Source organism: Macrosteles quadrilineatus, unplaced genomic scaffold (genome assembly GCF_028750875.1).
Source record: "Macrosteles quadrilineatus isolate MER2022 unplaced genomic scaffold, UCM_ALF_1.0 Scaffold_2__2_contigs__length_208266976, whole genome shotgun sequence".
In the NCBI taxonomy this organism is placed as follows: domain Eukaryota; kingdom Metazoa; phylum Arthropoda; class Insecta; order Hemiptera; family Cicadellidae; genus Macrosteles; species Macrosteles quadrilineatus.
This window is the reverse complement of record NW_026542595.1, coordinates 111,076,853-111,099,410: the sequence shown is the minus strand read 5'-3', so window position 1 is coordinate 111,099,410 and position 22,558 is coordinate 111,076,853. Positions and strand designations below refer to the sequence as shown.

Genomic DNA, 22,558 nt, shown 5'->3' with positions numbered 1-22,558 from the left:
ATTCCAAGTGTTTTGTGTCTGACAACCTAGTAAGTAAGTAACTATATATTATTTATTGTATTAGTGTTATAATTACCTACTCTTAGTGGGTCGTACAAGCCGTTACATTTTATTTTATGTTTTGTCATTTCCTGTTCTTGAGCACATGTTTTCAGATTCAGATACTAATAAGTACATTTTGTATCCATTTTGATATAATTAATTGGTATTGATACATAGTCAGTGATTTATTTATTAAAATACATCACATAACGCCTAAGGAGTGCTTCTGCACGCAGGCAGGTAAATTGTCAAAATATAATAATAGTATAGAATAAAAGCAACATAATAATAAATATAGTAATAAAAATAATAGAATAAATTATTAACAGTATTGAAAAACAAGTATAACATAAGTTAGGTTATTAGCAAAGTTTACAAATAAGTTATATCAATGTCTATAAGTTATGTTTATTACAATCAGACTGATAAAAAATCCTCAATTCTGTAACAACAATTGTCTAACAGGTAAGACAGTAAGTGTAACAGGAACTTTTTAAATGATTCTACCTCTCTCAGTGATAAAGGAAGCTTATTATACAGTTTGAGACCCATATAAAAAGTACTCTTTTCATAAGCAGCTGATATATGTGTGGGGTACTGCAACACAGAGCTCATGGGCCTAAAGCTGTATTGGGAGTTACTTCTTTTTTCTTCATAAATAGAAAAATGTTTTTTGACAAAGATTAAAGTGTTGAATATATACAAAGAGGGCACAGGTAAAATCTTCATTCTTTTAAACAAATTTCTACAAGATGTTCTTGGATTAACTTGTGCAATAACTCTTATAATTCTCTTTTGTATTTTAAATATTTTTTTACTGTCAGTGGTGGCATTTCCCCAGAACTCAATACCATAGCCAATGTTAGAGTCCACATATGCAAAGTATACCATTATCTGAGTTTTTTCATCTATTAATTTTGAAAGCACTAAAGTAACGTGAAATGCTGCATTAAGCTTAGATTCCAATTGATTTATATGATCAGACCATGTTAGAGTTGAGTCTAATTTTATTCCTAAAAGATTGCAAGATTGAATTTTACTTAATGTGTCTTCTAACGGGTTATAGTCAATCTGTCTACTTTTTATGCTATTAGAATGGAAGTTCACACAATATGTTTTATTTCTGTTAAGTTTAAGATTATTGGCCAGAAACTATCCAGTCATAAGATCAAGATCATTTTTAATTTCAATTTTTAAAATATCAGGGTTTTTATTTTTTAATACTGCAGTAGTATCATCAGCATACATTACCAATTTTGACTTAAGATTTTGTTTCAAGAGGTCATCAACATAAATAAGAAACAACAACGGACCCATTATTGAACCCTGGGGAACACCTTCAGTGACATTTTTGAAGCCTTAATAGTTAAGATGAGTAATTCAGTTGAACTTTTTGTTTTCTACCCAACAAGTACGACTCCGCCAAATCATAAGCTTTTTGTCTAATTCCATAAAACTGAAGTTTGTGCAATAAAATATTGTGATTGACACAGTCAAATGCCCTTGACAAATCACAGAAAATGCCAATGGCATACTGTGATCCATCAACGGCACTTGCTATGTAATTCAAGACCTCAAAGATAGCATCTGAAGTGTTACAACCCCTAAATCCAAACTGATTACTACAAGGAATGTTGATGGTTTCAAGATATGATACTAGTCACTAGTCTATTACAGATTAATTTTTCATAAACCTTGGAGAAAACTGGCAATAAGGATATTGGTCTGAAATTCTCAAGCTGTGTTTTATCTCCTTTTTTGTAGATTGGACAAACAATACTATATTTCAGTACATCTGGAAATATGCCTTTATTAATAGAAATGTCGATGATGTATGACAAAGGTTCAACAATGCTGTTTTTACAAATTTTTAAAATAAAAGAGGGAATGCCATTCCATCCTGAGGATCTGGAATTTTTCAATTCACTAATTATGGACCTAATCTTTAAATCTCGGTTTTTGTGTCTACTTTAGTTCTTGTCCTGTGACACTGACCGCTACATGAGAAGATCGTTTTATTTGGCTAAATGAAGGCGTAAACAGTAAAATAATAATAAACAAATTGTAAACAAAACATGACCTCTATAATCTACATTGCACCGTACACAAATAAAACTACAATTTGGGCTTAAGCTGTTCCATAAGTATGACAAATCTACTAAATATGTTTTGATCATAGATCAAACATTAAGCCCCTTAGAAGATTTGTCATCCTTGTTGAAAAGCTGAAGGCAATTTTATTGATATTCTATGCCGACTGTAGAGGTTGTGTTTTTTTTTTTACAATATGTTTCTTGATTGTTATTTCAGTTATTTAAAACCTAATTTGACCAAATAAAACTATCTAATCATACAAAAAACTGGTCTCCAAGTTATCTAACCAAACCGTAAAGCACAAATCTTAAAATTACCCTAATATAATAGAAACAATATTTCGTTTACACTAGCGATCAGTGTCGACATACATGAACTAGACACGAAAAACAAGCTTCAAAATCAACAATGGGATGAGAAGTCTACTTATGTTGCAAAGTCTACGGTTTTATCTATGAAAAAGTATTTTTACACCGGTATTACACAATATTACAAAATAAATATTATACAATAGCTACCATGCATAGCATAAATAAGCAACACGAGCAACATCAAGCTTATGATAATATATTTCAGCTTACGTAATTAAAGTAAAACAGCAGATACAAAAAGTTATTCTATTATTCAACAAAAAACCATTTCATATATAGGCTACATCTATTACATATGTCGTCCAGGAGTAGAAAAAAATTGAAATACTTTTGGTTTTGCTACGTTGGCTGCACTTAACGCAACTTCTTATTGCCGAGTAGCGGCTGCTAGTCCATACGATAATTTGAGGACCATTGCACGATAATTTTTTTGTCTACTCAGGATCGATCAGCTGTCCCATCCACTATGACGTAATTCCCGCGCGTTATAAGCTATGCCACGTTTTTAAAATTATAAGCTATAGAACAAACGAGATATTATAAGCTGCAGCACATTTGAGCTATACCATTATAAGTTATGCCACATTTTAAGAAAACCGTTATAAGCTATGCCACATTTATACGATTATAAGCTATGGAACAATTTAAATTTTCCATTATAAGCTATGCCACATTTTCAAGATTATAAGCTATGCAACATATTCGCAATTATAAGCTATGACATTATAAGCTATGGCATCGTACCCATAGTCAGTAGTCAGTCCCTCCCGTGTGCCCCACCGAGGTTGTATGTAATAAACGGGCGACAGACATTGAGGTTATGTTTACAATTTATTTCATAAATTCACGCTAACCTAACCTTAAACCTTAACCTTTTCTTGACTTGATTTGGTTTGGTAGGTTGTTTCCAGTAAGACTAAGGTTTTTTTTTATGTTTATTTGTGTGAAGTTTCTGGATAATAAACGATCATTAATGTGAAGTGAAGTACGGTAATGTATTCTTACTGCTCTAAATTGTGTATAGGCCTAGTCCACACCCTAACTTTTTTATTTCCATTCATTTAGCTTTTAACAAAATTAATAAACCATGTCCATTTGCTGATATCTGTTGTTTAGTTCGGTATATTTTGTATCACTAAGGAGAGACAATATCATATTCAGTAGGCCTAGCCTCTACCTAACTTGATCAAGGTCCTTTGTCAAAAGTTTACGCCCAAGACACTTGTTAAGTGAGGTAGCTTATTAACAATTTGTATTGCCACTGTATTACCTATAACTCTTATGCGATCTTGCAAGCCTAACCATAGGCACATCCGGTAACTTGTGCTGCCTTGTTCGATGGTCGTGAAATGCTGAACGGAGTTGGAGCTTGTCGTAGTTGTCATGTTTCAGTAGTGAGCATGCCAGGATGTAATGGCTATAAACTGTGAGAATTCCCAATCTTGCAAAGATGGGTTTACTGTGGGTAACACGGTCACTAAAAGTAATGAGTCTTACAGCACGTTTTTGCAGCAATAAAATGTCTTCAACATCTGCAGCATGATCCCATAGCAGTAGGCCATAGCTCACATGGGAGTGGAACATAGCATGTTAGATGTTCAGCAGGTATGGCTGAGTGATTAAATCACGTAGTTTGAGCAGCAGGCAACATACCCTATAAAGTTTGCTACTAACTTTGCCAATGTGATCATTCCACGCCAACTTCCTATCCAGATGGAATCTAAGGAGCTTCACTGGCTCATCACGTGGGGCATTTCTCGCCAGACTGCAGACCAGTGCCTGGGTCTTATCCTGCTTGAGCTGGAAAGCATTTTCTTCAAACCAGCGAGATGCTGGTTTGCATCTGCTGTGGACAGTTCTTAACTTGGGGTCCCCGTGATACCAGAGGTGTATCGCCGGCAAAAAGCACCACCCCTCCATCTCTTATCAAGGTGGTTGATCATTATAAAGTATAGTAACGGGCCTACAGTCGATCCCTGAGGAACACCGTACCTGACACTTTTGGGCTCGATGTTGCACCCTCAACGGAGACCACCTGCTGTCTTCCCGTCAGATAGAAGTCGATCATCGTTAGTGCCACACTGCCTACTCCCAAAATCCTCAATTTCCCATGCAGAAGACTATGATTGACACAGTCAAAAAGCACGACTCAAGTCACACATTGTGAGAGTCACAGTATCGCCAGCCTCAAAAGCTTCACCAACTAAGTCAGCTAACCTCTTAATTGCTCCAGTGGTGGACTTACCCTTCCTGAAGCCATACTGCCTATCTGATATTAAACTGTTTGTCTCCAAATTCTGTGTCAGTTGGGATGATATTACGGCTTCAATGATTTTGCCCAGAACCGGAACTATGGAGACAGGCCTGTAACTAGTAATGTCTCGTCTCGAAATAACTTATCGATTGAAATATTTCACTAAATTGAGCCTAGATATTGATATGCTCTTATACTTATGGGTGTCTAAGGTATTTAAGAAGATAGCGGCTTGCCACTTACAGCGTGCTGCAGAGTAAACTTACTTATAGGCCAAATTAGTTCAAATCAGTTTTGTTATAATAACAATCAACGTATCACTTAGGGCCCAAAATTTTACCTTTTTATTTAGTTCCCTCATGAAATAGGGGACACCAATACAAATTAACATCCTTGTAGATTTATTTCTGTTAAGATTTTACTTATTAAGAAATATATACCGTAACAGTTAGGCCTCAGAGTTAATTTTATAACTTAAAGGATTAAATACAGACAGAAACGCGAGTCTATGCATACCTCTGCTTCATACTTGACTGCTGCTCCACTCGTTTCTAGGCCTTGCCAGAAGCGTAGGTTAGGGTACAACATCGTCTTTGTTCCTTATTGCTTCCCTGTGACTTATAGTAGTTCCTATTATATTCGGATAGGATCTCTGCAGAACTGTAATAACTTAAGTTATCTGATTTGGTAGATGTTTTTTAATCACTCGCTGTTGGTTACCTCATTGGAGCTGTATGTTAATTAAAACTTAACATGAAAATAGTGATTTATTAATATTTTTTACTTACGTACAAATGTTTGGCTTACAGATGTAGCTCATCAATAGAATGACATGTGCAGAATATCTAGCAAAAAAAGATTGGGCTTGCAATAACCCTAATGAAAAAGAAATAAGATTCATTGAAGACAGCTCGGAAGATTCTTCTGATGAAAAAAATGACTCAACTAATTATAAAAGATATAATGATCTATTACCCAATGGCAAGCTAGTTCGCAAATTGCTCCAGTCTAAGAAACCAAAATTTAATAAAATTTGGCGTACACCTGGCAGTAAAAGAGACTTTTTAGAAAAGGGTACTGAATCTAAATCTAGATTTCATAATAGTAATATTACAATCTGTGATAACACCAATAGTGACACTGACCACTCTATCACTTCTGAAACAAATTGTCTTCCAAAGTCTAGTCCCAAAGACATATTGCTTGACTCAAATTCAGAATATCTAGCAAAAAAAGATTGGGCTTGCAACAACCCTAATGAAAAAGAAATAAGATTCATTGATGACAGCTCTGAAGATTCTTCTGATGAAAAAAATGACTCAACTAATTATAAAAGATATAATGATCTATTACCCAATGGCAAGCTAGTTCGCAAATTGCTCCAGTCTAAGAAACCAAAATTTAATAAAATTTGGCGTACACCTGGCAGTAAAAGAGACTTTTTAGAAAAGGGTACTAAATCTAAATCTAGATTTCATAATAGTAATATTACAATCTGTGATAACTCCAATAGTGACACTGACCACTCTATCACTTCTGAAACAAATTGTCTTCCAAAGTCTACTCCCAAAGACATATTGCTTGACTCAACTGATGTGGATGATATAGAGAAGAATAAAACAGAAAAGTGTCTTGATATCGTAAGTATCTGTGAGAGAGTAATTCATTTGGAAAAAGGTTAATAGAATTGTTAATGTTATGTGGACTACTTTATGCAAGTACCTATAACTTTTTTAATTATTTAGAAAATTTTCCTATTTTACCGATTGCTGGCTTTTCTCCCTAGGGATTTTGCAAAAAAAAAAGTAGCATTAAAAATAATTCCGTACAGAACCTCTAATAATATCTGTTAGATGTGGGATTATAAAACGATCTTGAACAGTCCCAATTATTACCCTGAGTATTTCAAAGTGTGTAACTTTGATTAATTTAAATACACTTCGGCCTAAAGCCTAGTTGACACTTGGCGGTTTATCTCCGTAAACATTGTCAGCCAACTGTCTCTGTTGTGTTGATTTTGTTTCTAGCAAAGTGTCAAGATGATCGGCCAACTGTCAGCAAACAAATCTAGGTGTTCTGAAGATAAAGTAGGCCTACAGTGTTTTCTGTTTATTATACAAATGGGACAAGAACACGTAGACATGAAACAAGTTTGCATGTGAGAAGGTTGCTGGAGACAGGAGATTTAATATAGGCCTAACTCAAACCCGCTGGTGTTCAGCGTGGCTGGAGTTCAGGGCTTAACTTGCAGCACTGTAAGACTTAATGCGTACGCAAAATGGTGTAAGTTACCTGGCTTTGTCAAGTGACCTTTTATGTAGTTTGTTGTTGACTTAAAAACAAGAATCACTTGACAAAGCCAGGTAAATTGAACAATTTTGCTTAACGATACGCCTACAGAGGCTACGACACCATGAAATTAATGCTTACAAAGCCTTTAACAGAACCTCCAAATCTGCTAGCGTAAATCTTTCAAAGTAACTAAATCCTGCACCATCTTCTAATCGAAGGTCTGATGAGTTTTGACAATAGCACAAACCTTCCTAGTGCTACTACGGATCCAACATTGTCCCATCCTCGGTACATCAGCCACATGGTTAAAAAGTAAAAAGCACACAGAAAAAAATCTTGTCGTCTTCAGTCGCCATAGGTACTGATAAACACTGGATGGCCAGTGTGTACGCAAAACAAATCGGAAACTTGTATTCGAAACTATGTTGACAGACTGTCGGCAGACGATAGGCTGAATGTCTGCTGACTGTCGGCCGACTTAGTCTTCAAGTGTGAACTAGGCTTAACATGTTTTCCCTTACGCGTGGCTTGGATCAGCCATACTTTTGTAATGGTGGGGTTTAGGTTAGCAGGACTGGTGGTATATTTACTTTTACACATTAATAAACAGCTAATTAACAATCACACGACTATGCGTCAAAATTCTGTACACTACAATACTTAAATTATCACTCTGAACAACTAGAATCAAGTAAGTTACAGTAGAAACATTTGATTACAGTTAGTTGACTAAAGGTAGAAAAACCTGTGTTCGTTATGAAGATGATCATATGGTTCTGTTGATAACACAATTTTTTCTCTCACACCATACACTCAGTAACATTGGGTAAGATGTTTCTTGTTTGCAGTAAAAGCATGACTGAGTATTATCTCAGTATAAATATGTCTTATAATGTCTAAATCCTATTTTTCAAATAGTTCCAATGATTTTAGGTACCAAGAAAAATGGCCAAGACCGAAAAACGAAAGCGTGAAGATAGTGCTTCTGATGTTGAGCATGAAAGGCCTATTTCAAAGAAGACTAAAACCAAAGAGAATGAAGTAAGAACAAAGGTAAAACGGAAAGAGAAGAGCCACGATGTGTCGTCTAGTGATGGTGAAATCTCAGACAGACCTTCCTCTAAAGGTAGCAAGGAACTGGTTGTTGATAAAACAAATAGAAACTCTATGAACACCCATCTGTTGAGTTCGGAGAGTGATAATGAAAATGCTATGAGTGATGATAAAGTTACTTCCAATGACATTTATGTAAGGGATTCTGCTGCAAATGGAAAAGCCCCGCATGAATCATCCTACAGTTCGGAAGAAGAAATTAGTGCAGAAAAAGCTGTGATATCAACTTCTAGTACTTTGGAAAGTGTTAAGAAACAAGTGAGTATTAGTATTGCGCAAGGGGCTGTATCATATAAACATATAGCATAATAAGGTTTTTGGAGATGATAAGAGGCTTACCAGAATGGGAAAGAGTCCAAACTGGCACAAGAGACACAAAACTTTACACTATATACACAAAAATTAGAATATTTCACTGTCACTGACAGCATTTTCAGCTAAGGAAGAGAGAGTTTTCTTTAGGTCCAATATGTATACACTGGCCACCATATTTGACGTGAAGAATACTCTTCCTTAGTTGTAAATGCTGTCAGTGACAGTGAAATATTTGAATTTTCATGTATATAGTATAAAGTTTCATGTTTTTGTACCAGTTTGGACTTTGCATTCAGGTAAGCTTGCCATCCTCTCAAAAAATCCAAAAAACCTAGACCCTTGTGCTCTATGTTACAGACTTAACCATACGTAGCATAGTAAGCTATTTACTTAAGCAGGGTTTTTAATCAAATGGATTGGTTTTCTTTCATTTAAAAATTAAACTCATAGTCTTAGCCAATATTTACAAAAGATATTTTTTGTTCATAGTTAATTTTTTTGTTAACTTATTTTGAGGGATCATAGCGATTATTACAAATTCCTCAACATTTCAGAATGTAGAGGATCCTTTCCTCAGGTGAAAAACCCTGGGTGAAAAGACTATTGATTGATTTATTAAGCTAAAATATAATTGTAACTTTAAAGATCTTCACCTTTCATTCAATTTTCACTTTAGTTCATGATGTTGATTATTTCAGATTCACTTGTTTTTTTCTTTCACATAAACTGATAGAAGTGTATTTCAGATTCGCCGCATGCCAAAGTTTACGCAAGAATTGAACGATGACATTTCAAAACTTGCATTACTACTAGATAGAGATTTGATTGAAAAGAATGACATTTGGATTCTGCAATGTCCTAGTGATGTAAGTATTGGTCATTTCTCTATGAAATTAATAATACAGGGTGAGGCAGTGAAACAGCACGATTTTGAAACATCACAAATAGGCCTAATTCATTTAGAAAATTTTTTTGTTATTTTAACAGAAATTCTAAGTAGCCTACATAGGCTAAGTGGAAATTAATGTTTCACCTTTAAAAAAATATTTTAAAAATTCATTGTCAGTCAAATGGCGTACTTGGTTTTACACACATTGTTAAATTAATAATTGAAATCAGCCTATGACGAGTTATCGCGTTTTTATAACGTCTGCAATCGTTTTATAGCGCCATGTCATGCTAGCAGTGGCTTCAAAGTTATTCACCCAAAGGAGGATAGCTTTCCTTAATGTCACGTGAGCCCGCGGTGATAGGATGAACTCACAACGGAAAGTGTGCTGAGCACAAACCATACTATCCAATTTTTTGTAATTTGCCTTTACAGCAAACGCGTGTTGTGCACTCGTCCAACACTTTATGGCTACTGAAATTTCCATTTGTCTAGACGCCTATGGTAATTTCCCCCGTACTTTGATAGCCCTTAATTCTTGCCAGCTGGTAACGGAATCGTGCCGTTTCACTGCTTCACCCTGTGTTATACACTTGTTATACTTAGTTCACAAAATGTTTTTGGTTTTAGAGGAAGAAATTAATCCCCTCCACATGATCCTAGTTTTAAAACAATAGCTCAACAGCTGAGGTTTGCCAAAAGTCAACCAACTGCAACATATAAACTAAGTGAAAATTTTATTTTGGTAGTTTTTTTTTCAGTTTTTTTGTATCCTGATGCAACATATAATTTATTTAGTCCCTTAGTGTCACTCTGAAAATCTGTAGTATTGTTTTAAATTTCAACTGATCAAATCATCTTTTCGTAGATGGATTGCTCAGCCTTAGTCAGTCAAAGACTCAATCTAGATGGCAGTTGTAAACTGGACGACGGAGAGAAGACGTACGAGTCTTATAGTTACCGCAACACCAACCCACGAAGTGCTACGCTGGCAGTGCCTAGTGAACGTAACCAACTAGATCTGCGTAAGTCTACATAGCTCTTGACTTGAGAGTAACATACCGGTACTTAATTACGATAATATTGCAACAGATATCTAACTGACGTAGCAAATGGTCGTCATCCTTCGTTTTTTTGCTCAGGTTTTCTTGCATATACTTTTGAATCCAAAATTTCGGCACTCGGTAATCAAAGAGTTAACATTTTGTAACTAAGTCATAGGCGAGAACTTTATTCTTTGCAAGACTAGGAACCCACACTGTTAACAGTCACTACACCCTGGTATGCTCAGGCCTACTACTGATCCATGAGAACTGCAATAAGTTTCAAAACCCCATTCAGCGTTTCATGACCACTGAACAAGGCTGCACGATTTATTTGATGTACCTAAGGTTAGGCTAGTGTGATGCCAAGCGAGCTACAACATAGTGGCAATACAAATTTATAACGAGCTACCGGTACCTACTTAATCTCATTAAGCATTTCGAACAAAAGCTTTTCTTAAAGAAGCTGATCCCTCAAGTCCACAGCTTACGACTCCCCGAAAGATTTTTTTTACTACACATTTTTCCGAATTTGACACATCCGCCTATCATCATGCTTAAGTCGTAAATGTATGTTTCGTATTTGTGTCAGTTTGTTTTAAATTTATTAAATTGGTGTAAAATGAAATATTTTGACACCATCAATCCTTTTTGGGTAGAAGATGAAGATGTGGGATTAGGTAATAGTTTTTGTTCACAAAATATTCTTTTTCTGATGACATTTTAGCGTGTAATCTAATTTTGATGTTTAATATTGCTTTTTATTTCAGGTAGGGTTCCAATCACTGGAAACATTATAGTAGAGGAATCAGTGAAAGCAGTTAACAATAGTTCCAGTCAAATAATTTCTGAACCTCCAAGTAGGGTTGAGTTTCCAGAGAATCTTAGAATACGACATCCTCTACTAGGAATTGGTATGTTTTAAGTGTAGGCCTACTTATTTTTGTATACAGTAGACTCCCTCTTATCTGGACTCCTCGGGACCGATGCCAGTCCCCGTTTTCCGGATAACGGGTTTCCCGGTTTAACCGACGTCCCCAAAAACTCTTAAAACCATTTAAATGCATTGAATTAAATTTATTAGAGCATTGTATTTAGGCACGTGATCACTGGTCTAAAATATTTCCCTTGAGAACAGTTGTTTCAGTACCGCCAACTTCCTGCCAATCGAGTCCGGTTAAACTGATGTGCTGATAAAAATTGTCCGTTTAAGAGATGTCATTTCTGCCGAGTGTAGTCTGGTTAAAAGATGTCCAGATAAGAGGGAGTCTACTGTAATATGAACATCGATTGACTATCTCCTGTAGGTTTTTCTCCAAACACATGGATGCAGATGAGGTTTTTTTTCAATTCTGTGTTTTTTAAAACAATACCTCTTATATAACCTCATAGCATTTTTTCTTCGTCAAAGAGTTTAAAATTGTGACTTTGCAAGTATAATTAATTACTTACCTGGATAATTTACTATAATTTATATCATTATAATTTACTACCCAGACGTCCGTCTCCTCTGGGGGGTATTACATAGCCCCCGGTTAGTGAAATCTTTTTAGCAAAATTTTGCAAAATTTAAGATCATGTATAAACACAAAGTCAAGAACCAACAAGATTTTTGGTTCAACAAATTCTTGGTGTGGTTCATTGGTATCCATTTAAGATTGCCCCGTATAGTTGTATAATGTATAGAGGAATTCTAGGTAACATAGAGTTACTTTTCTTTTAGATTTCTCCAAACAACCTCGCACTGCGGAGAGGATTACTCACGTTTCTTCAAAAAAGAAAAGACATTCAAAGAAACACGATGAAAGTTACAATGGTAAGTTTTCCATCTTAAGCTTTTTATCCCTAAGGAAGGCTATTTCAGCGATTTTTGTAGGTAGCTCAAGGGATTATTTATTGACATAACTTTTTAATGTTTTTTTATTGACTTAACTTTGTAATGTTTTCCTTGTTCAAACAAAAAAATCCTTTTATTAAAATAACAATTTTTAAGGGTGAACTAATATCGAAGATAAATATGTTGCAATGCCTACATTTTTGATTAGATGTGCAAACAACAAAGAGTCCTCCCAACCCACTTTTAACAGATTTTTTGTTATTTAACAAATTAAACATAAAACATACAACATTATATTCTAACTTTCCAACTAGTCATTTAGTAAAATTGTTAACAGGTTCACTGTCATTAGATGTGGTTCCCAGCGATGTTTTGTCATCAAAAAAGAAGAAAAAGAAACATAAGCACTGTGAAGATGACACAGTTCCAGGTAAAAATTATATCGGTATAATAACTTGAAGCTAAAAAAGATATCTATAAAATTGCCAGTAGGCCTAGTCACAATCCAAACCCCACCTTCAATTATATGAAAAACCACTGGAAATGTGTAAAAAGGTTTCCTGTAATTGAAGCTTTTACGTAGTGATTGATATTTTTGAAACCCTACAAATATACAAACAACAGGTTCCATTTGGTTTATGAGATTGCCGCCTTCAGAATAAACGGTATCAGCAAAACAACTTGTCATACTCAAATAAGCTTGTCAATAACCCTTAGAAGCAGTAAGCAGTGGAAGTGGATATTTAAAATATTTAAATGGTGTGGATCAACGTCCACACAAGTGAGTACTACGACTATCTGCAGTACTATCCTGAAAATTAGACCAATTCGTATATACCAAGGCCAATGTGGTTCGGATTACATTATAAACTGTAGGTCCCTTAGTTGTCATTATGGGCTACTGTATTAATTAATTAACAGCTGTGACTAAGGAATAAGTCGGCCTTAGTCACTAATAAGACTACAAGATCGCGCAACTCATCCTACACTCATCTCTATTCATGCTTGGTTTAAAATATCTACTATGTATGGTCGCCATTTCATTGAAAAGTATTAAAGAAGTACCTAACTATTGATATTTTCACAAAACTCAAATTTGAAAATTTTGAAAAAACCATACCATAACCATAAGAGAACAAACACAATTATAAAGAAGTGTCACACCAACCGCCTGAGAAAACATTGGAGCACAAAATATAGTACAATGGTGAGAAGAGAAGGATTTTACAGCAAATCATTGTAGGATGAAGAAGAAAATTGTGAAAAATGTACCTAAACAATTAATTTCAATAACATGTCATTGTAGCCCAATAACAACTAAATTTTCTAATAACAAATATTATTGCAGCTCTTGTAGAACAGCAGCTGGAAGAGTCTTTTGGTGGAAGTGCTAAAAAGAAGAAGAAAAAGAAACACAAAGACAATGAAAGTTTTAGTTAGAAAATGTTTTATTTTATTAATTTTTACTTTGTTATTTTCATTGGACATGAAATGCTTTTACGCTAAAGCAATCAGATTTTAAATATTGACTAATAGTTGTAACTTTGAATTTTAATTTGTATCCATGAAATCAGGTGTCTACAAATCTATTAGAAACTCTAAATCGTACAGCTAGTTACAACTTGTTGTTCCGGAAGATTTAAGATTTTTACTGTGTGTTTCCCTTAGATTTAACTTATTGTTTTTAATTTATGACAGTAATGTAATTCTGTTTTAGGATTTTTGATTGTTATTTATTATTTATTTTAATGTACTAAACTTCAACTTAAATTGTATTTTGTCCAATATGCTACCAATTTCTTAAAACCGATGAGGCTTACTCAAACTACGAGACTAAAGACTAACCAAACTAAACCTAACTAAGAGCCTTTTTGTACAGACTTTCCAAAACAAACGATAGGGTTAAATATAGGTTTCTTGGAATATGCCTAATCAATGAATCCTGCATTCATACTCTTAATAGGTAAATCTAACATTTGTAGCCTCTATGGGCAAAATATGTATAACAATTCAAAATGTACATAAGTCATAAGTGCCTTTTATTTATTGATAAGTGTATATTTAATTATTGAAGGTGTTTTGTAAATGGGTTATGTTAATTTTATAATTAAATAAGTTGGTTTTGCAAAAGTCTGTCGATTGTCAAACGACTCCATTGAATAAACTTAGAACTTAGAACAAAGATTTGGTGTAGTTATTTTTATTTCACCTTAAGATAAGAAAAACATCTCAAAGTCCGAAGTAATTTTAAAGTTACTACACATTTTTTAATGTCCCACATTCACATCCTAGAACGCTAGTTCTAGCCCTAGAGGGTTGTGTTATTATCACATGGATAAATTCCATTGGTGATTGTTGGGATTTGAACCTGGGACCTCGGGAATCGAAGCTTTGTGATCTACCACTAGACCATCTCCCTCCCCTGATGAAGTCACTACACATTAAAATTGCTTATTAATGCCCTAGGACATTTCCGGAGAATAATTTGAGTGCGTCGTGTTGCGGATCAATGAATTTTATATTTTGATGAGTATCACAAAAGTAAATTCTTTGTTTAAAATCAAAATTTTTTTAAATTACAAAAATTTTTTATGGACCAGTTGTCGCCAATTTTTTTTTTCAAAAAGAACATATTTGTGAGCCAGTTACAGATTGCGTTAGTGCTTAACATTTTATTTTCTTCCTTATTTTGTTGCTTACATAGTTGATGAGTCATAACAGTTTGACTTGGTCAAAAAGTTTGTGTATTCGGCGGAAATAAATAGTTTAAATCAGGACAATCTGTCAGTGGCTCACATCAACTACGATGACTTTGATTTTAAAAACTGGTGACAACTTTAACATGGGGATGGAATGTCTAGTTGTATGACTCATGAGTTAAGGATTTGTACTGTAGGAAAAAATCAAATAATACAGAGATTTGAAATATATTTAGCTTTATTACAAAGTTATAATTTACATTTAACTCTAGGATATTTACAAAAATAAAAATATAAACTTTCATCCAGCTTAATCCACATTAAAATCTGGTTTTCACATTTTCACTAGCCACTATCTAAAATGATTCTTTGAAATTGTTTGGCTTACTTAATTCTTTAGATTAAATTGTTTCACAGTATGTTTAGGGAGGAAAGGAAACAAAAGTTTCACTTGATTACAGTCTCAGAAAGATAAGACATAACAAAATGAATGTGTGAATAAAAATTAATTGTCTATTGTCAAAAAATATAAATTTATACATTTTAAGTTGAATGAAGAGTCTTTTCATTAAATGGCTAATGACAAATGTAATATGTAATACTGTCTTCTTGAAACAATAAATTTAAAAACATATTGCTATTTTAGACACTCTGCTAGAAGCATACTTTCCTCATTTGATCAATTTTATTTAATATTCAGGATCAAGGCTCACAGAACCAATAGAATTAACAGAAACCCATCTTAAGTCCTATGTAATGACAGGAAATTTTAAAGGTTATACACATTTTATAGTATTCTGTCCGATATTTAGAATAAGTTACATTTTACAAACACATACATTAAAAATATACTGATAGAAAAATCTTAATTAAATCTTGCTCCCATTTAAATCCCAACTATAAACATCATCGACCAGATCAAGAAGTATTCTTTTTTATAAGTTTACTTAGTATAATGTATATCATTCTGTTGATTGGTGCGAAAAGGAAGACACTGTTGACAATTGAATATAACTTTGAATGTGAGCTGTATTCGGGGTCAATCCGGGGATGATCCCAAAATTGATAAGCACTCACCCAGGGGGCACCATCGTCTGAAACATGAGTTATTTATTAATTTAATCAAATAATTCACAACTGATTTTTGAGGAAGGGAGGCTCTCAAGATGGGTGATTGAGGACAGGCAATATTTTTGTTGTATTTACCAATTACTGATTGATTGATTTATAGAATCGGAGTCGACCTTATTCTGGTGCTCGTCAGCCAGAGATGGGATTTTTGTGCTCCCCGATTATGCATCGGAGCCCATCAACCCTGAGTTGCTTGATGAACCTCAGCATCCTATCTATGAGCTTCTCCTGAAGAAGGTGCCTGCCCCTTATCATTGGTCCAAGAGTGCTTTCCCTTATCTCATTCACAGCTGTACAGTAATAGAGTAGAGGATCTGCAGTCTCCTCCAACTGCCCACATTTCCTACATACTTCCTAGATCCTCAAGCAGGTGTAATTTTAAGAAGCCATTGCTGTGATCTATCTTAGTTGCCTCCTGTCTAATCGTGTTTTGACGAGCAATGGAGGCAACTGTCTGGGAAGGCGAGAAGAGAGTAAACTTGCTTACCTTATGGTGTTGAAGCCTAAATCATATTTTCCTGTGTTCCTCCTGAGTCCATGACATGACTGACTGGACTGTGACTGACATGCATAATCACAAGAAATTCCACAGAAAGGCTGTGGTCCCAGAAAGTCTGAGGCTGACGCCACGTTCGCCAACTTGTAAGCAACCTCGTTCCCTTCTATCATTGAGTGTTCTCAACAGAGTGTTACCATGTTGCACCTCCCCAGGGCACATACTGCTGTGAGGAAGTTCCAGACCACCTTAAGACTTTTAACTCGCAGGAATCGAGCGCCTTGAGCCCAGCCTGGCTGTCTCTGAAAATAGACAGCCAAGTCTATTCGAAGCCATCAGGATCTCCCTGGCACACTCCGTGATAATAGTTATCTTAGCCTGGAACACAGTTTGATGTGTTCCAATGGGAAGACATGAGTCCACCCCATTCTGCACTCTATGGATTCCAGCCCCTATCCTACTTCTTACCTTTGAACCAACCGTATACCATTCAAGGTCACCCTGTGGAAGAGGATTCCCTCCTGACAGCCACTCATCCCTGGATGAAAGAAAGATGGTGAATGGCTTGGCGAAGAAGAATCGAATCGGCATGTGGTTCAAGGGCATGTCCAGTACCTCCCCTCTTACCGTCTGAGTAATCCGAGAGTGACCTCGGCATCCTCCAACATCCAACCAAAGGTTTTTCACACTGGAGTCTGTAGGCAGTCCTCCTCGCAGTGACCTTGACATGCAGGTCAATTGGAGTAAGGTTGAGAAGACAGTCCAGTGAAGCTCCCGGACAGCTGCTCATCGTGCCAGTGATGATGAGACATGCAAGTCTTTGGATGGCAGCTAGATCTCTCACCACCTACTCCGAGTGCATCTTGGGCAACCACACAATTGATCTGTGTGACAGGAGGGCCTTGCCACAAAAACGAACAGACATAACCCCCGACTTGAGTTCCCAGCTCCCTCCCACTATTCGCCTGCATACCATGATTGATTACCTTGGGCAATGGCCTTTTGGACTTGTGGTCCCCATGCAGCTTTCAGTCCAGTACCAACCCCAGGCACTTCAACTGATGCTGCAGTGCAAGCACTGAGCCTTGTATTCTCAAAGGTCCAATGCCGTTCTGGTCCCCCCTCTTTGTGAAGGGTATGACCGCCACTTAAGAGGGGTTAATTGAAATGCCTACCTCTGTGCACCACTGGCCAACTGACCTCAAAGCCGTATTCATGAGATCGGAAACCGTGCTGTTTAATTTACCTACTACCAGAATCGCAATGTCGTCAGCAGAACAAATACTCCACTGTCACTGAGAGAGCTGATTAGATCGTCTACCACGAGGTTCCAGAGGAGAGGATAAAGTACTATGCCCTGGGGACTCCCTCATGTGATCCCTTTTCTCTAGAAGAGATTCTACCCACCTACACACCACCTCATGGAAACCACAACACAACATTGACGACTCTGGGTTTAAGCGTTGTCAAAGGATGTCAAGGAAAGCCCCCGTAGTGTAAGCGTGCTGATGGCTGTGTAAGGGGTTGACTCTGAGGACTGTTTCCCCTACTTACGTCAGTTCCAGTTTCTTCAAAGTCTTTAGCAGGAAAGAGGTCAGAGAGACGGGAAGAGTTTGGATCTGTGTAACTTGCCTTACCAGGTTTAGGGATGATGACCACCCTTGAAACACTCCAGGCTGGTGATATGTGTTCCAGAGCCAGGCTGGCCCTGAACAACTTACTCAGCTCTGGAAGTAATATGTCAACACCTTGCTGACTTTTTACTGCTGCTTTTTACTATTTGTGACAAATAATGTCCACAAAAATCTATTAGATAACTCTCCATCACCGAAAAACAAGGAATCTACTTCTTTACCATAAATAATTGAACCCCGACATTTTACATTCGATCCAATTTTCTCAGATCACCCTTTCTCTAAGTCACACAGAAATGAACAAAATCCTGATGGAGGGGTTTGCATGTACCTGGGATAAATATATAAATGTACACCACTGCCCAAAAAGTCTTGGCCTAATTACATCAAAGTTATGTGTAAATTAATATTTCAAATGGCCAAATTCTTCTTAATCAATTACGATACGAGTTTATAAACTACGCTAAATGTACGTCATATCATACTTTTGCTAAGTAATAAAATACGTTTTAGAGGTGAAAATAGTTTGTACAATTAACAGTGGTTCAGTCTTCTAGTACGAGGCAGATGCAGGTTTGAAGCGTTAAGGTGGGCTATGAAACGTTATCCAGAGTGCTTGGGAAACCGTATGGAATCACTTGACTCTCTCGGCTCAGTTTTGTGTCCAGCGTTGCCAAATCTCTGGCTGGATCTCCTGCAAAGGTTACAAAGTTTAATAATTGGTTTAGTACATTGCTAATATAAATAATTCTCATCTTATTCTGCACTTTGGACGATAATATTACCCATCAAGAAATATCTCAGTTAAAGATCCATGTTTTGGAAAACTAGAAAACATTACCTTCTATAACTTACTCAATCTCAAATAACAGTGAGAACAGAGAAGGTACAGAGGAAACTGGCTTATGGGTCAACCGTGCGCTTCCAGCTCTAGTATATTGTGTGGGTAATAGACTTGTGACATGCAAGGAAGAGCCTGAGCGATAAAATTCATGTGGAAATTCCTATAGCACAGGGCACATTGTCTTTCTCCACCGTAAGTGTTGTAGTACATGATGGCGAGGGGGTGGTGTTGGACTTTGCCCTAGACACCTAGTGCTGGACACCACTTAAATGTGCCATGAATGTATCCTCTGTACCTTACTTTCTTACTACTTTTTACTATACATTCCTCAAGATTTTAGCCTGAAATTGTTTCCTATATTACTTCAGTCTAGTTTTAGAGAGGGTTGTGGCATTATCACTTACATAAAATCCGTTGGTGATTGGCAGGACTAGAACCAAAGACCTCAGGGACCGAAGTACTACACTCTACCATTAGTTCAGCTCGCTCCCCAAAAATATATATATAACTACAATAGTACACAGTTGTAATTCAGGTCTGCCACTTACCATTTTGAATATTCTCTTTGCTGTTACTGCTATAGTTACTGACGTTACTATGGTTACTGTGGTTGCTATGGTTACTATGATTGCTGTGATTGCTTTGGTAGCTTGACGAGTCTGGCACTTCTGCTCGATTGCTTTGATATGTATCATTGTTTTGAAGACAATCAGAGCAGTCCCATAAGTATCCTGCAATACATAAAAAACAGGGATTAGAGACTCTATTAAGTGGACTGTTTAATACATTACCTACTGCAGTGAAAATTACTATTTTCGTACATGGAATTTAGAATACTCAAAACAAACCAAAATCTGTGCAATTGTATTGTATATATTTCCCTTTATTACTTTGGTTATTAAAATAAATAGGAATACATTTTTTTTTGTGAGTGAACCCTCTATACTGAGCTGTTCCAATGAGAAGCATTCATTGGTTGTTTTAGTGCTGTGGATTAAATAGGAATTTGTCAATTGATATGCTTGCATTTTCAATCTTTTCTCTCACCAGAGAAGTATTCCATACTCCTCTCCCCTAGAGTATTCTCCCCCCCCCCCTCATTGAAGGAACCATGGCATCCATCTAATGCTCTAACTCCACCCATGAGTATGATAAAACTTTGTTTAGACAATATGAATAGTACCACCTCCAGTCCTTGTGTCTTCATCCCCAGACACCAGCTGATGTAATGGAATGTCAGCTGTTTGTTTTAAATCTGAAACATTAAAATATATATTCAACTTTGTCTGAATTAAAATAAAAATACAATGCATATAAGAAATCATAAATAGACTGCGATATGATAACAAAGACTGGCTTTTTACTTTCTCCCCCTATACCATAGTATATGGAGAAAGTATTGTTTTTGTCAAAATTTTCGAGTTTGAGTGAATATATTCGTTTTGGGTCCCCCTGGACCCAAAAAAGTGGTTTTCGAAGTGATGTCTGTGTGTGTGTGTCTGTGTGTGTGTGTCTGTGTGTGTGTGTCTGTGTGTGTCTGTGTGTCTGTGTGTCTGTGTGTCTGTGTGTCTGTGTGTCTGGATGTGTACAGAGCTAGAGACTACACCTGTGGTCCGATTTCGATGAAATGTGGTATGTAGGTTCTAATCCATGGTATCTCCAGGCGTTTTTTTCATTTTTTTGAAATTTTGATTTTTAATGGGGATTTTCCCATAAAAACCCATAAAAAACCGGAAAAATCGGATTTTCTCAAAAATGGCCCGAACGATTTTGACAAAAATTTAGTATGTTGTAGCCCTTTAAATTCTGAACAAAATGGTACAAATCCCCTGTTTTCAAACAAAACATCTAAGATAGTGAGGTCTTTTGTCAATGTATCCTCTGTGCTAGCTGTTTTTATTTTAACCAAACGAGGATAGACAATCTACACAATTGCAGAAGAAAGTAATTTTTACATCAAGCGGCACAAGGATGTTTTGTTTATCTTCACGTTACGAGGTTTTGACACCACTATACAACTTTGACATCCTGTTTGATGGACAAAATTGAAGTTTCACGTTTATCAAGAACAAGATAATTATACTTCTTCGGCGTTTCATATCCATATTTAATTATACTCCACTCATCAAAAAAATCAGTTGTCATTGAAGCCCTTTTTGTTTGACTGATAAGTTACAGGGGGATGCCGCTAAAACACCTAGGCTTTAAGTAATTTCCAATGAGTAAACACTGCTAAACAAACAATTCAATTACTACTCTAACCGTTTGGCTTGATGTTTATCAAAGCCACTGTGCCCAACAGGATGTATAGTTTCCTGTTATAACTAAAAAAATCTATGGATTCACCACTGTCCCTTCGAATAATAGAAAGTTCTGCAAAAACTTTGCATTCTGTGTTGCATATTTCAAATCGCCCTACCTTCTGCGTATAGGCTTTAAAATACACAGTGAAGCTTTGAATTATTGAAAGGTTCTCTACGGATTGAGCTTTTATTTTGAATAATCATAAGTTTTGATCTATCAAATGCCTCAATTACCATGCTTAGACTGTATATTTGCTAAGGGATCAGCATAATTTACCGTTGTTGATCTTGTGGTGAGGACTCATGAGATTCCGTCTGTAGTCTGGCGGAACATTATCCTCCACGTTGTTTAAAGCGACGGCAGAAAACAGCTCATTGTTGGAGCTGCATGTGTACGAGGTTGGTCGTGAAGGCTACAACATGACATCAAATATTGTATTTGGTAAAATGTCTCTTTGAAATAAGTAATAACGGTTCAACAGCCTTACAAAAATTACCAAATAAATGTATGATTGCAATTAAGAGTGACCCTTTCTAATAAGAACCAAACAGTGTGTCACAAACATGCATAAAAGGCTATTGAATCCCTAATTCCATATACCAAAAAAGTCAAAAATGTCTAGTTACATTTTTTTTATTACAGCTTTGTTTAGCTGTAATCCGCCATTTGGTAATTTTTCAAAGCCCCTTGGTGATATTTTGATGAACTTGGTGTAAACTCTAAGGTTTTTGTTTCAAAAGTTTCATAAAATATTTCTGTCATCACTGTGTACAAAAAGTAATAAAATACCTATTTTGGATTACAGGTAATATTATAGAAACTAATTTTTACCTAAGCTTTGACTTAGAGCAAGGGGAAAACAATCAACAGATTTGTTCTTGCTCTAAATTTACTTTTCCTTGCTCTCATTTCTGCATGTGTTTGTTTACAATTTATTTCTATTGTTGAACTCAGCTGTTTTACAATACAAATGCGAACAGAAATATATGCATAAGCTCGTATCTTTGCTGTTTTTTGTTTGCAGTGAGTGTTTATTGTTAATCATCGTGGGAATCTCTTCATCTATTGGGTCTGATGATCATTGGAGTGTCTAATCAAAATTGATCATCACTACCATTGTTCAAAATTTTTACCGTCTCGCTAAAAATGTTTACCGTCTCGGTGTGAATATTTTATGTGTAAGACATGTTTTTATTTACT

The 22,558-nt window shown here is 35.9% G+C and overlaps 2 protein-coding genes across 5 annotated transcripts in view; one reads left to right on the top strand and one right to left on the bottom strand.

The window, feature by feature from the left end:
• Nucleotides 1–3,389: 3,389 nt before the first annotated feature.
• On the top strand, nt 3,390–14,404 carry LOC128986309 (uncharacterized). Of its 3 annotated transcripts, none has more exons than XM_054406607.1 (9): nt 3,396–3,497; nt 5,571–6,401; nt 7,987–8,424; nt 9,228–9,347; nt 10,239–10,395; nt 11,184–11,327; nt 12,137–12,229; nt 12,588–12,680; nt 13,599–14,404. In XM_054406607.1, exons 2-9 carry the CDS (start codon nt 5,589–5,591, stop codon nt 13,688–13,690), a joined length of 1,950 nt encoding a protein of 649 aa, XP_054262582.1. In that variant the 5' UTR covers nt 3,396–3,497; nt 5,571–5,588; the 3' UTR covers nt 13,691–14,404. The 3 variants fall into 3 exon arrangements, with proteins under 3 accessions (XP_054262584.1, XP_054262582.1, XP_054262583.1); XM_054406608.1 differs by having other exon boundaries at nt 3,418–3,492; XM_054406609.1 differs by lacking the exon at nt 5,571–6,401 and having other exon boundaries at nt 3,390–3,497; nt 13,599–14,400.
• Nucleotides 14,405–15,242: 838 nt separating this feature from the next.
• LOC128986569 (fat-like cadherin-related tumor suppressor homolog) overlaps nt 15,243–22,558 on the bottom strand; it is a 65,660-nt gene continuing 58,344 nt past the window's right edge. Inside the window, exons 38-42 of one of the 2 annotated variants that reach the window (XM_054407000.1) lie at nt 21,635–21,770; nt 20,241–20,309; nt 19,603–19,785; nt 18,696–18,904; nt 15,243–16,043 (exon numbers count right to left, since the gene is read on the bottom strand). In XM_054407000.1, coding sequence (XP_054262975.1) covers nt 18,804–18,904; nt 19,603–19,785; nt 20,241–20,309; nt 21,635–21,770 — 489 coding nt within the window. In that variant the 3' untranslated portion in view covers nt 15,243–16,043; nt 18,696–18,803. The remainder of the gene's footprint in view (nt 16,044–18,695; nt 18,905–19,602; nt 19,786–20,240; nt 20,310–21,634; nt 21,771–22,558) is intronic. The other variant, XM_054407001.1, reaches the window with a different exon arrangement.

Excerpts from the sequence above, each read along its gene's own strand:
- LOC128986309 (XM_054406607.1), top strand. The coding sequence starts at position 5,589 with ATGACATGTGCAGAATATCTAGCAAAAAAAGATTGGGCTTGCAATAAC. Across the intron at positions 9,348-10,238 it reads TTCTGCAATGTCCTAGTGAT|ATGGATTGCTCAGCCTTAGT; the intron begins GTAAGTATTGGT and ends ATCTTTTCGTAG. Across the intron at positions 12,681-13,598 it reads TGAAGATGACACAGTTCCAG|CTCTTGTAGAACAGCAGCTG; the intron begins GTAAAAATTATA and ends ATATTATTGCAG.